The 14,369-nt window shown below is 37.2% G+C and overlaps 1 protein-coding gene across 1 annotated transcript in view; it reads right to left on the reverse strand.

Annotated features, from left to right (window-relative positions):
- Window positions 1–3,661: 3,661 nt before the first annotated feature.
- The window catches only part of LOC150087017 (lysine-specific demethylase 4A-like), a 694,533-nt gene continuing 683,825 nt past the window's right edge, over window positions 3,662–14,369 (reverse strand). Inside the window, exon 19 of the mRNA XM_090372906.1 lies at window positions 3,662–3,993. Within this exon, the coding sequence (XP_090229032.1) occupies window positions 3,883–3,993 (111 nt within the window). The 3' untranslated portion in view covers window positions 3,662–3,882. The remainder of the gene's footprint in view (window positions 3,994–14,369) is intronic.

Raw genomic sequence — 14,369 nt, forward strand, 5'->3', positions numbered from 1 at the left:
ATTAATCATAAAATTTTACAACTACAGCAGCCCCTCGTTATAACGCAGTTCGCTGATTCGCTATAATGCTCTTTTACAGATTACATATTTAACGAAATCATTTCATTTGATGGAGTCGATAGCTTGAAAATGAATAGCAAAACAGCATTAAAACGTTTTCCGCGCCGACTTGAGAAACTTTCCCATGCTCAGTGAGCCAACCGGGCAAAGTACCTGCCTGGCAACCTAAAGGTCGTGGGTTCGAATCCTGCCTTGGGCTTGGATCAAAGTACTGTAAAAACCTTGGGAGGTGCATTATGGCCACAGAAGCTGATGCGCCAAGAACTACCAAAAAAAAAAAAAAAAATGCTCAGTGAAATTTTCTCGCACGCTAATTTAATTGCAGTACAGTGACTTGTTATGTGGCGCCTCCGTTGCCAGGTGGGAAGGAGCAGCAGTGCGTAGCACATGCTTCTTGATTAGAATGGGGTTTGAGCCCGTCACCACCAAATACGGAGGATGCGGAAAGGTCAGTGAATAACCACCGCATATTCCCGCAGCAATATGGCCTTAGTTGCTAATGCTCCTAAAAACCAAATAACAACAACAACGACTTGTTACGTAGTTCTGAGATCAACATTTAAAAAAACAATCAAGTATATTGCTTGTAATATTTGCGTTATATGCATTTATCAGAAGTCTAGTCATCACTCAGTACAGTTTTAGACATTCTGCGTAAAGGACAGTTTACTCGAACATTGTATCATAATTAATGCAACCGATGCACTTACATTTTCGAAGAGTTAATAATGGTGGATAAGAATGAAAAAGCAACGTCTGGACGCAGTACAAAGACTATAAATGTAAGGAAAAGACTGAATTTGAAAATTAAATTAGACGTTTTGAAGCGAATCGGTTCCGGTCAACGACAATCAGATGTGTGCCATAATTTAGGGCTGGCAAGTTTAACTGTAAGAACAATTATAAAAAATAAAGAATTAGTTTTAGCAGCGGGAAAGACAGCTGTTCCACTGCAAGCAACTAGGGCTAGGCTGGCTATTAGGATTGAAATGGAGAGACTTTAACTAATTTTATTGAAGATAATATCCAATGCAGAATCTCACACTTTTTTAAAAATATATTATATAAAAAAAAAAAAAAAAAACAGAGAGAGAGAGAGAGATTAGCTTATATGATAATCTGAAGAAAACTCACCTAAAAAAAAAAAATGTGTGGAACCATTTAAAACTAGTAAGGGCTGGTTGAACAGATTTAAAATCCAGGGATAAGCCGCAAATGCAGATCAAGGAACGAAACTCTCAAAAAAGAACTTGTTAAAATTATTGAAGAGGGGTATTACGTGTTATACTTCTCAACAATTTTTTAACATAGATGAAGCAGGACTTTTTTGGAAACAAATGCCTAAAAGAAGTTTCGTATTGAAAGAAGGAAAAAACATGCCAGGTTTCAAGGATCAATTGACTTTATTGTTGGGTGGTAACGCTGTGGGGGATTTAAAATTAAACCACCAAAGTACAACCCAAAATCTACACATTTTTCATGATTAAATTCATCAATTAAAGTCAATTTAGATCAATTAAATTCATGATTTTAACCGACTGCAACTCACACAACTCACAAATATATAGGTTCCTTATGGGAATGCGGCGCTCGCTTAGCGTGGATTCACTTAGTGCTCTGTTTTTCCGGAACGAATTATCAGTGTTAAGCGGGGGTTACCTGTATTAAATCAATAAAGGTTAGCATTAGAAATGCTTTTATAAATGATAAAATTCTGTCTTGTGATACGCCATCTATGCATCTTACTTTTTTTGGTCCCAACTGAATCCTCCTCTTGCACACACATACGAATACATTGTCTGCGGCTTGGCGCCACAATCATTTAATACAAATTCTGCACAAAGTATACACGTAACAATTGACACATGAAAAACAAAGTAGTTAGGGTTCCTACTGATATAAAATGTATTCATTTTATATCAATAGGAACTAGTTTTCAATTTTTATGATATTTGCCATCCTTTCAATTTGCTGCCTGCATGTTGATCACACATTTCCCATGCTTTTGAGTGGCCCTGCACACATGAACTTTTCTTCATTTCAACCTGACATTTAAAACAACATCTATCCCAAATTGTTCTGCTAAACGCTGAAAAGAAAAGGTTGAACTGGTGTACCAATCAAATTCTACTATCATTCTGGTAGTAGATTTTGATTGGTATACACAAGTTCCTGTACTCTTTTTACTTCCCATTTCCACTGTCATCAGATGGCCAGGCTCAAGAACAGTTATGAACATTTTCTCCTTCTTCAGATTATTATTTGCCATTTGAAAACTTGTCCCTCAAACACTGCATAATCCACATAAACTTCTTGCAACAATCTGAAAACTTTATGTAGCAATGCACAACATTTTCAGATATTTCTGCATTTTTTGAAACAAAAACCACTTTAGCAACAGATGAAGAAACACGAAACAATATTTGGTAGTAGTACATTTTTTGCTTCCCACCAACCATGCCTAACTGTGACCACTCCTACAGATTTCTAGCCACAATTCATAATTAAAGGGAAATTTTAAATATGTTATTTTCACTTTCACACAGTTCAAGTAATTCTTATGAAAAACTATCAACCAGTTTATATCCTATTATCAATTTTTCTAATAAAAAAAAACAAAAAAAAAAAACAAAAAAAAAACAAAAAAAAAAACACAGTAATCATGGTCATCTGGTAGGTGTGTTTAAATAAAGATTAATGCAATGACACAGATTCATAAGACTATTATTTCATTACTTATGTCTACAAAGGCAGTACAGAGTTGTATAATGACATATGAATTCTTGAATGTTATAGAAAAATGACCTGGATGAATTACTATGACAAAATTGCGATTAAACTTAAAAATAAAATAATAAAATAATAATTAAAAAAAAAAAAAAAAAAAAAATCAGTAAAGCAGTCCAGTGCTAGGATATGTACAGTGTATATGATATTTTGGAACTTTACAAAAATTCACAAGTATAAATATATTTTCTTTTAACATTAATATGAATTCTTCGAAGACATCTCTGAAGGATGGTCAGTATGGAATTACAATTTATGAAATGGTGAATTTTCAAATATACATGTGACCAAGCTTGCTTAGGCAATCCTTGAAGATGCATATGGTATTCTAGATGTAATAAGAAACAGTAAAAAAAAAAAAAAAAAGATAATAATAAAGCAGTCAAAATACCACTGGACTTCTACAGAAGACTTATTATCTTTTGTCTCGTACAAAATCACCAGAAATGGCTGATTATCACATGATGAAAACAATATTATTTTACAAAATATTTGGAAATTATGTACCCAAGAATTACAAAACTGTTTAAATTATGCATGCACCAATTAAATGCCAACTTGTAAATCGAGTAAACTGCATAAGAATCTATCATTAATATATTCTTGTGTATGTACACAAGTAAACAGTAATCGTAATTAGGGTGCACAATTAACAGCACTACTGTTTATGCAAAAATACATTAATGAATAACAATTTTGTTTAAAATTAAATCGTTACAAAATCACTGAATTTTGGGCATATACTTCAGTTGATGTGATAAAGGTTAAATAAAATATTAATCCTCTTTTGATAAACTATTTCATTTGACCTATTTCTCTGTATCTGCACTATTTACAAAAAGTTTCAGGCAGGAGATTGAAGAATTTATTATCAACTGAAGCTGTGATTAAACTGGTTTCTCAGAATACACCTTCTCCTCCTCCTCAAGTACACAGTTCACTGTATTGAAAACTATTATATACACGATTCACACATACATGGTGCTTCAAAGGTTTCACAGAAAACTATAATACATAGAATGCATATTATATCAGTTACAAGGGAAGAATATCTTCAGACTTGTATCTTGAGTTAATAAACCGCACACGTTTCCCCGCTACTTCTTCTTGAAAAATATCCGTATGTTTCATTTCTGTAGCTGCAGACTAAAAGTAAAAACAACTCTGTGTGAATAAATATTCTATGTTAAAATTCATTTGACATTTATAAGTGTTATAGCATAACAGAGAAGTAGCCACATCCAGGAACAAAATCTTGGGAACAGTAAAATGAATACATTATGAGAGATCTTTAGATTCAGCGGAGGTCCCTGTGGACTGGAAATGCGCAAATGTATCGCAAATTCACAAAGGGGAATCAAAGGGTGACAAGTAATTACACTCCTGTTGGCTTAACTTCTGTTCCAGACAAAATAATGTAGTCACTGGTTAAAGAAGTGATGCAAGATCCTTTACAGAGAAGTGTAGTTATACTTCAGTCACAGCATGGGTTTGTTAAGGGAGATCTTGTCTGACAAATCTGAATGGATACGATGATGGAGGAATTGGATGCAAAAAATAATTTTGATACTGCTGCACATAAAAGACTGTTGTACAAACTGAAGCAGTGTAGCATTAAGGGCAAGTTACTGTTATGGATAAAGGGAAGAGATAGAAAGTAGTTATCAATGGAGACTTCGTGAACTAATGTTATTAGTGGAGTTTCACAGGGTTTGGTGCTTGGTTGTTGTTTTCTGTATTTATTAATGATAGTGGTGAAGGTAAATCAGGCTTAATATCTAAGTTTGCAGATGATACAAAAAGGCTGACAAGGTGGTTAATGATAGTAATGAAAATATGCTGCTGCAACAAGATCTAGAAAAATTCGGTAGATGGGCTTAGAAATGGCAATTGAAGTTTAACATTGAAAAAACACAGGGCAATGCATATGGGTAGTGACAATTCCAGAGTAACGTACCAACTGTGTGGTACTACACTCAGGGTAGTGGAAAATGAAAGGATCTGGAAGTAATTGTGCAGTCAGATATGAAGTTCTCTGAGCAATGCAGACAGGCTGCCAGAGCAGCTCGTGGGGTTTTGTCAATGATGATATACAGTAATTTTGCCAGCAGAGCTAAAGAGATGATTGTGCCATTAAATAAAGAAATGGTCAGGCAACATCATGAGTACTGCATACAGATGTAGGGACCTCATTTTAGGATGTAGGGCTGCTGAAATGAGTACAGAAAAGGGCAAGAAGAAGAATGGTGAGGGGAACCAAGGGGTATTCTCACCAAGAAAGGCTTCAGTTCTGCAAACAGTAGCAACTAGACACTAAGCACCTGCAAGGTGACCTGATGGCATTTTTCCTCACACTAGCACATGAGGGGATATACACTGAGTGATTACTGAATTATGACAACGTCTATGAAAACTGAATGTAACCAGTTGATCATGTGAGGTGCGAGAGTGCGCAGTTAGTCAAACTACGTAGCATAAATAAGTTGTTAGTGGTTCAGTGTGTAGCAAAATTCTGAGCGTGATGGGTAAAAGGAAGGATTTATCGAACTTTGATAAAGAACAGATTGTGGGAGCTCGACGAGCTGGTGCCCTGATTTCCCAAACGGCTGAACTGGTGGTGTTCGAGAGCCGCAGGTGTTAAAGCGTACCAGGACTGGCATCAAAATGGTCAAACAACGACCCGAGCAAAAATGCAAAAGTCAGCGAAAGGGTGATGTTAGAGGTGAGTGCCGGGTCCAACAAGTCATACAGGTGCAGAACTGTTGAAGAGTTTACTACCCAATGCAACATGGGCCAACCCGGAACAATATCTGGCATGACCATGCATCACACACTTGCACATATGGGCTATACCAGCAGACGACCCCTACGGCATCCTCTCCTAACCAAGGTTCATCGGCAAAAAAGACTCGCCTGGTGTAAAGAGCATGCAAGTTGGACGTTAGAAGACTGGATGAAAGGTGTGCTGGTCGGATGAGTCACATTGTTCACTCCACACCGTGGATGGTAGTGTACGGATTTGGTGTCAACAACATGAGGCTCTTCATCCATCATGCATGGTATCAAAAGTGAAGGCCCGTGGAGGCGGTTGTATGGTTGTACTTGGACCACTGGTGCGTGTGAAATGACGTATCCCTGGTCTCCGCTATTGTAAACTGCTTGCTGAATGTGTATACCGTGCTATGTTACACTTTCCCGCAAATGACGGTGTCTTCTAAGATGACAATGCGCTGAGCCAACAGGCACTTGTTGTAGGAATGGTTCGAAGTACACAGTTCTGACTTCCAGCATATTTACTGGCCTCTGAACCCCCCCCAATATTCAATCCCATAGACACTTGTGGGGCACTATGGAAAGGCATATCAGGTGTCTGGATACACCAAGATGTCGGAAGCATTTGGGAGGTATGGATAACCATACCTCCCGAATGCTTCCGACATCTTGTTAAACCAATGCCACATTGGATAGTTGCTGTACTGAGAACAAAAAGAGGACCTCTGAAGTATTAGGTAGGGTCATAATTCAGTGATCACTTGGTATAAATGCAAATTGAGGAAGGATGGTTGATTGATGGAACGAGCTTTCATCCATTGTCAAGAAAGTGGATAGTTTGAATAAATTCAAGGGAGAACTAGGAAAACTATTGGTAGGGATGGATAGGTGAAATGAGATTTTTTTGGCTGATGCTCTATAAGCTTGTTGTCTTGCCTTATTTACAGGTATTACAGAGAAGTAGTAACCTTCATCTAAAAGCAGCAAAATGAACATTTTTTTTTTGGGAGGGGGTAAGCATATTCTTACCAGCATATTCTAGGCAGTCATTACTTTCAACAGAAATATAACAGTTATAGTTGGAAAAGCCAAGAATCCACTGTATATTAATATACAACAGATTCTCAGCACAGCCTGAGAGAGAGAGTCAGTGTTATGTTTAGGAAAATTCCAGGAAAACTATACAAATTAATATGTAATTAAATGAAAATGTTAATGAATATATGTATAAAGCTAGTAAACAATTTTTCAAGTAGTAAAAATTTTAATGGCATATTGAAAATAAATTTTAATTACTACTTTAAATAAGAATATAAGTCCTGATATTATAAGACATGAATAAAGGAAACACTAAACAACATTACAGAGCAAATTCCTTGTATTTTTAAGTCTAGTCATGGTAAAGGTGTAATTTAGTTCTAATGTACTAAGCCTACTTAAAAATAAAATAAAATAAAATAAGAAAGAAAACAAGACAATATAAAGCAACATGCACTTCTGGCAGTACAAACTCATGCCCAGATCCCAACAGAGAAAAAGGGCCACTCATTGTAAATGAATGATAAAACAGAAAGAAGAATGTACTAAGAATACTTTAAAATAAAATAAGAAAGAAAACAAGACAATATAAAGCAACATGCACTTCTGGCAGTGCAAACTCATGCCCAGATCCCAACAGAGAAAAAGGGCCACTCTTTGTAAATGAATGATAAAACAGAAAGGAGGAACTGGGAATTCAAAAGCACTACTACTTCACGAGGACATCAGTGCTTGTGAACTCCCAACAGTTCAACCACTGACGGATATCCAGCAAAGAGCCAATGGATAGCCCCAAATGATCTGATAACACAGTGAATAGAACACAAACTTAAGAAATAAAATATCCTATAGCTACTGCTCTATATCGATAAAATTCACAAATATAACAAACCAAATGGAAATTAATATTATTATCTGTTTTTATTATGAATTAGTTCAGTCATTAATAAATGAACTAAATCATAATTAACAGATTGAACATACATAACAAAATTACAGAATATATATAACCTAACACAATCAAGAAACTAAGTGGTGGCTGTGAACATTCAAATAAAATAGAGTTGGGAATAGAAGAAATGTAAATCAAAGAAAAAGTTGGGTTGTGGGAGAGCTAATATAGCAGACTGTGTTATCACTATACTTTACTATGGAAATAGATGTAATGGTATTTTCTAAGATTTTATAAACAAAGCGAACACTAAACCATGTTACAAATACTGTAAATTTAAAGTGGCCATAACATCTTTTTATCTTCAGTTTGCTTTTGATTCATTATCTATTATTGGATCTTATAAGCTCATCCACTAGTTCCTTTCTAGACAGCAGTCAATGACTGAAATATCATTTTCTTTGGAGTTTCCAGTTCATTCTTTAGAGTGTGGGCAAGCATCTTTTTGAGATGGGAGTCATGTATTTGAACTGTTCGAAGTGAGTGCTACTTTGTTTTTTTATTTCAGTTTATTTTGTTTTTGGTTTGGTAGGAACAGAATGAACAGTCGGAGGATTTTTGGCTGCTGTAAAGGGATAAGTATTTTTAATTTGTACCATATTCTTCGTTAATTAACATTGTTTTACATTGTTATATTAAATAGGTTTAGTAGTGTTCATTAGTTCAGTAGTGTTCATTATTTTGAATTTAACTAGAGATTTTTGGAAGTTACGACTCCTAGTGTTGGTGCCAATATTGTTGAACTAGCTGCCATATTGTAGTGGATAAGAAATAGCGTAACGTATTAGCTTTAGCATTAGCATTAATAGAGGCATTTGATGCAAGAAAGCAAGCTTATGCAGCATCAGCCAAAAAAAAAAAAAAAAAAACACACCTCCACTTCACCCCTCTGTTCGTTCAAAATACCTGTCCAGCTGAGCCTTAAACTTATTTAAGCTATTAACCTCCACCACAAGGGATGGAAGTCTGTTCCACCAACCAACCACCCGCTGGCTAAAGGCAAATTTCTGCACGTCTATCCTACATCTGTCTTTCCTCAATTTGAATTTATGCCCTCTCAGGTGATTTTTCTGAGCTAGAGGAAGAATCCCATCAGCATTGAGCATGCTTAAACCATTCAAGGCTTTATACACCTCTATCAGATCACCTCGCTGGTGCCTAGTCTCCAGACACTGTAATTTGCAAAACTTAAGCCTTTCTTCGGAAGAGCACCCCTTTGTTCCATTCACTAATCTTGTTGCCCTTCTCTGTACTCGTTCCAGCAGCTCTACATCCTTCTTGAAATGAGGCCCCCAGACCTGTATACAGTACTCTAGGTGTGGCCTGACCATTGCCTTATACAATGGAATAATCACCTCCTTATCCCCGCTGGAAAAATTCCTGTATATCATTGACAATACTCCATGAGCTACTCTTGCAGCCCGTCTGCACTGCTCAGAGAACTTCATATCTGCCTGCACAACCACCCCCAAGTCCCTTTCATTCTCTACCACTGTCAGTGTAGTACCACAGAGTTGATATGTTGCTCTGGGGTTGCTGTTTCCCATGTGTAGTACTTTACATTTGTCAATGTTAAACTTCATTTGCCACCTCTCAGCCCATCTGCTAAACCTTTCCAGATCCTGTTGCAGCAGCATAGTGTCAGTAGTGTCCTTGACAACCCTGCCAACCTTTGTATCATCTGCAAACTTGGACATTAAGCTTCATATACCATCATCAATATCATTTATAAATACAGAAAACAATAATGGACCCAACACTGAGCCCTCAGGGACTCCACTAATAACATTAGTCCACGATGAGCAGTGTCCATTGATTACCACTCTCTGTCTTCTCCCCCTCAACCACCCCTTTATCCATAGCAGCAATTTGCCTCCAATGTCACACTGCTCCAATTTGTGTAGCAGCCTTTGATCCTCCTTTGTGAATTGGGGTCACATTTGCACATTTCCAGTCTATGGGTACCTCCCCTGAGTCCAAGGAAGCTCTCATAATTATGGCTAAGGGTTTGCTTACTTCCTTTGCTGCCTCCTTTAATATAACTGGATAGATCCCATCCACCCCGGGTGCCTTTCTTGTGTTTATCTTCAACAGTTTCTCCTCCACTTTACTCCCAGTTATTTCAAGATTCTGTAGCTTACTGCTAGAGTTGAATACACCTTTGGCATTCCCCTTGCTGAATAACTCCTCATGTGTGAATGTCGATGCAAAATATTCATTTAGTTTGTTAGCTACCTGAGCAGGATCATCAACAGGTGACCCATCAATATCAAGTGGACCAATCTGATTCATCCCCTTCCTTCTAGAGTTTACATAAGTAAAGAACTCTTTGCTGTTTTTCTTTGCATCCCTTGCCAAGGATTTCTCGTAATCTGCCTTCGCCTGCCTAACCTCCTTTGTAACTTGGTTGCATATCAACTTGTATCTATCATAGGCTTCTGTGTCATGTGTTAATTTGTAAGTATCCCATGCATTTTTCTTCTCTGCCATATGCCTCATTAGTTCATCTGACATCCATTTTGGCCTAAACCTTGAACAATATTTCTTAGTTGGTATGTAAAGCCTAGTAGCTTCCAAGATAAGTTCTTTGAATGCTTCCCATTTTGAATTTGCTGTTCGTAACATCATCAGTTGGTCCCACTGTATAGAATTTAAATACTGTCTCAGTCCATCGTAGTCGCCTTTACGGAAGCAATAACCCTTCCCTTTACCCCTAATGGTAGTTACCTCTTTGAGTAAATCCCACTTCAGCACACTGTGATCACCGCCACCTAGTGGTTCATTTATCTGCAGATTCTTAATGGATGAGGAATCACTGCTGATAATCAAATCAAGAGTATTACTCCCTCTAGTTGCCTCCCGAACATGCTGATGTAGAAAACAATCATCCAATAAATCCACAAAAGCCCTGCTAGTGTGTGAGTAACCAGCCCCCAAATTCCAGTCAATATCTGGGAAATTAAAATCTCCCATTATAAGACTCTCTGATTTACTGGCCCACTCTATTTCCCTGTACAGTTCCTTATTATACTCATCAGAGTCATTAGGCCTATAGCACACTCCTACTCTCAATTTTGATCTCCCAATGCTTATGTCACACCAAACTGACTCAACACTGCACTGTCCAGCGATGTCGACTGGCTTCACTTCCTTGGTTTTTATGTGTTTCTTAACTAATAGCATAACCCTCCCCCCTTCCTATCCTGTCTATCCTTTCTGTAGACGTTGTACTCCCCAAATTGCAGTTCTGCATCCCTTATATCTGTGTGACACCACGTCTCTGATATCCCAACAATATCTGCCTTTGATGTTTTTAGCAATACCTCAAATTCATCAAATTTATTTACTAAACTCCTAGCACTGGTGTACACGCAAGTATACCTGCACCTGTTTCTATTCTTAGCTACCCTAACACAACCCATGTGTTTACTTGTACCGCAATGGCTCCCAGCAGTCTCTGAAATACCCATGCATCTTGTTTTTCAGGCTTCTGCTCATTCTAATAGAAGCAGTGCAAGAATCTCTTTCACCTCTGCCAGTGGCTACTGTCAATCTATTGGTCTTTGTCTCCCCCCAAGCTAGCAGTTTTCCGACCCACCTAACACTGCCTCGATAGCATCAGCAAATATTCTTGCACCCTTTCTATTTAAGTGTATCCCATCCCTGTAGAAGCAATCTCTCCTGTTAACAAGTACAGTCCAGGCTGAAAAAAATTCAACCCCTTGAGCCTTGCACAATCTTTCCAGGGCCGAATTGATCGACAAGGCTCTCATCATATACTCCCTCCTATCGTGTCTGGGCAGACTTGCAGACACTTTCAAATTCAACCCTAATTCTCGGCTTTTGTTCAACAGTGACCTGTACTTGTTAAGTAATTCTGCCGGTCTCCTACTCTTAATATATATATATATATATACGTATATATATATATATATATATATATATACTACCGCCACTTTCCCTTCCCTGTTTGTTTATTTTATTATTTTACGTTTCGTTTCGCTCTGCATTATTGCCGTACTACTGGCTGATGTTTTTATTTTAAATATATCATTTATTTTAATTATCAGATATAATTAGGCATCATGTGGAGGATGTGCATTTGCTGCCTCTAATGATAGCTACATAGCCATATTTATTTATTTTTATCACTTTTGCCTAACTTTTACCTCACATAATATAAATTAATGGTAGTAGTGGGTTGATATGCTAAATAAGCAGCACCTGTGCCGCCATCTATTTCTTTTCTTTCTATTATATAAGCTGGTTAAGCTTGCATTATGTCAGTGGTGTGGCTCTGATCTTGAGTGCTGTCTGTTCTATAGATTATTTTTCGCTGCATAAGGACCACCGCCATGCAAATCCTTTGCATTGGTTGATCTATCGGAGAATGGGGGTGTGGTTTGGTTCTTCGATATTTCCGCCTTTGCGATGATTTGTATGACGATTGAAATGCAGCGATTCCATGACCATTATTGGCCTCGTGGTCCTCTGTCGATATGGGGCATGATGGTCAGTCTATTATTTTGATATTTTAGTTTTTGGTAGTTTCTTTAATCCTTTTTTGGTGATATTTCACGTCTTTTGGAAATGGTACCTTCGAGGGGGTTCCGCTAAATTATGTATAATTGGCATTATTTTAAATTTACATCATGTTTTATTAATTGGGTTTAATGACTTAATTGACTAAATTATACAGGGGATTATTTTGTCCTACTACCGCCACTTTCCCTTCCCTGTTTGTTTATTTTATTATTTTACGTTTCGTTTCGCTCTGCATTATTGCCGTACTACTGGCTGATGTTTTTATTTTAAATATCATATTTATTTTAATTATCAGATATAATTAGGCATCATGTGGAGGATGTGCATTTGCTGCCTCTAATGATAGCTACATAGCCATATTTATTTATTTTTATCACTTTTGCCTAACTTTTACCTCACATAATATAAATTAATGGTAGTAGTGGGTTGATATGCTAAATAAGCAGCGCCTGTGCCGCCATCTATTTCTTTTCTTTCTATTATATAAGCTGGTTAAGCTTGCATTATGTCAGTGGTGTGGCTCTGATCTAGAGTGCTGTCTGTTCTATAGATTATTTTTCGCTGCATAAGGACCACAGCCATGCAAATCCTTTGCATTGGTTGATCTATCGGAGAATGGGGGTGTGGTTTGGTTCTTCGATATTTCCGCCTTTGCGATTTGTATGACGATTGAAATGCAGCGATTCCATGACCATTATTGGCCTCGTGGTCCTCTGTCGATATGGGGCATGATGGTCAGTCTATTATTTTGATATTTTAGTTTTTGGTAGTTTCTTTAACCCTTTTTTGGTGATATTTCACGTCTTTTGGAAATGGTACCTTCGAGGGGGTTCCGCTAAATTATGTATAATTGGCATTATTTTAAATTTACATCATGTTTTATTAATTGGGTTTAATGACTTAATTGACTAAATTATACAGGGGATTATAGACTACCTTTTGTCCTACTACCGCCACTTTCCCTTCCCTGTTTGTTTATTTTATTATTTTACGTTTCGTTTCGCTCTGCATTATTGCCGTACTACTGGCTGATGTTTTTATTTTAAATATCATATTTATTTTAATTATCAGATATATATAAATATGTCTCTCAAACTGATAGCATAAGGTATAACGTAAAACTAGACAGCATAATATGAAACACTGTATTAGGAATCTGTTAGCTTATTATAGTATTATCAGTTAATCAAAAATATTATTAATCTTATTAAATTTCATTGTTAATTAAATTGTATTTAAATGGAAACCATGACCCAGACTAGACCTGCGAAGCAAAGATCAGTACTGTTAAGAGTACTGTGACTTGGGGGAGAAATGAAGACGGCGATTCTCCAATGCATCACAGTCTCAAAAAATGTGTGAAATGTTTGCAGGACATGATCTAGCGAAGGAGGATGCCTTTGTGTGTGCTAGGTGTCTAGAGTGTCAAGAAATTAGGTGCCAACTCAGCGTTCTGATGGGAGTTTATGAGAGCTTGAGGTGTAGGGCAAATGCCCTCAAAGAAATTAATATAAGGGCCCATCAAGCTCTCGGCTGCCCAGCTCAACGGCAGAGCTCATTCCTGTGCATCAGACAACACAGAGGCAATCGCCAAGGCGGAATGTGCTGGTCCCATAGAACTAGTTATCGTTGGAGATTCTATTGTAAGGGAGACGGGGAATATACTACGCAAGGATATGTGGAACAGTACCAGGGTATTGCTGACAGGGGCAAAAGTTGATGATGTTGTAGAGCAGATATCTTTTAAGGGCACAAAAGGTGATATTGTTGTACACATTGGAACTAATGACATTAAGAGTAAAAGATTTTCAGATTTACTCAACAAGTACAGGTCAAAGTTGAAAAAAAGTTGCGATTTAGGGTTGAATGTGAAAGTGTCTGCAATTCTGCCCAGACATGATAGGAGGGAGTATATGATGAGGAGCAATTGAAGAGCAAGAAAAACACTGACAAGGAGAAAATTGAGTATACTGAGTAATGCAAAGCCATTAGAAAGAGACTCAGAGGGGACATAAGAAAATTTAACCCAAGAAATGTAGAATAAGCATTAAGGGAAAACAAAGGATTTAAATCAGCAACCATGAGCAGTAGTACAGAAAGACAAATGATACTGAACTGAAGAATAGCGATGGTGTACTTATAAATAGCAGAAGACTACCATAAAGAGTTATGAAAGAAGCGAGGGAATGATGCCAGCAGTGGGAAAGATGGATCA

Source organism: Mastigoproctus giganteus, chromosome 4 (genome assembly GCF_048544385.1).
Source record: "Mastigoproctus giganteus isolate SK-2022 chromosome 4, ASM4854438v1, whole genome shotgun sequence".
Lineage (NCBI taxonomy): Eukaryota > Metazoa > Arthropoda > Arachnida > Uropygi > Thelyphonidae > Mastigoproctus > Mastigoproctus giganteus.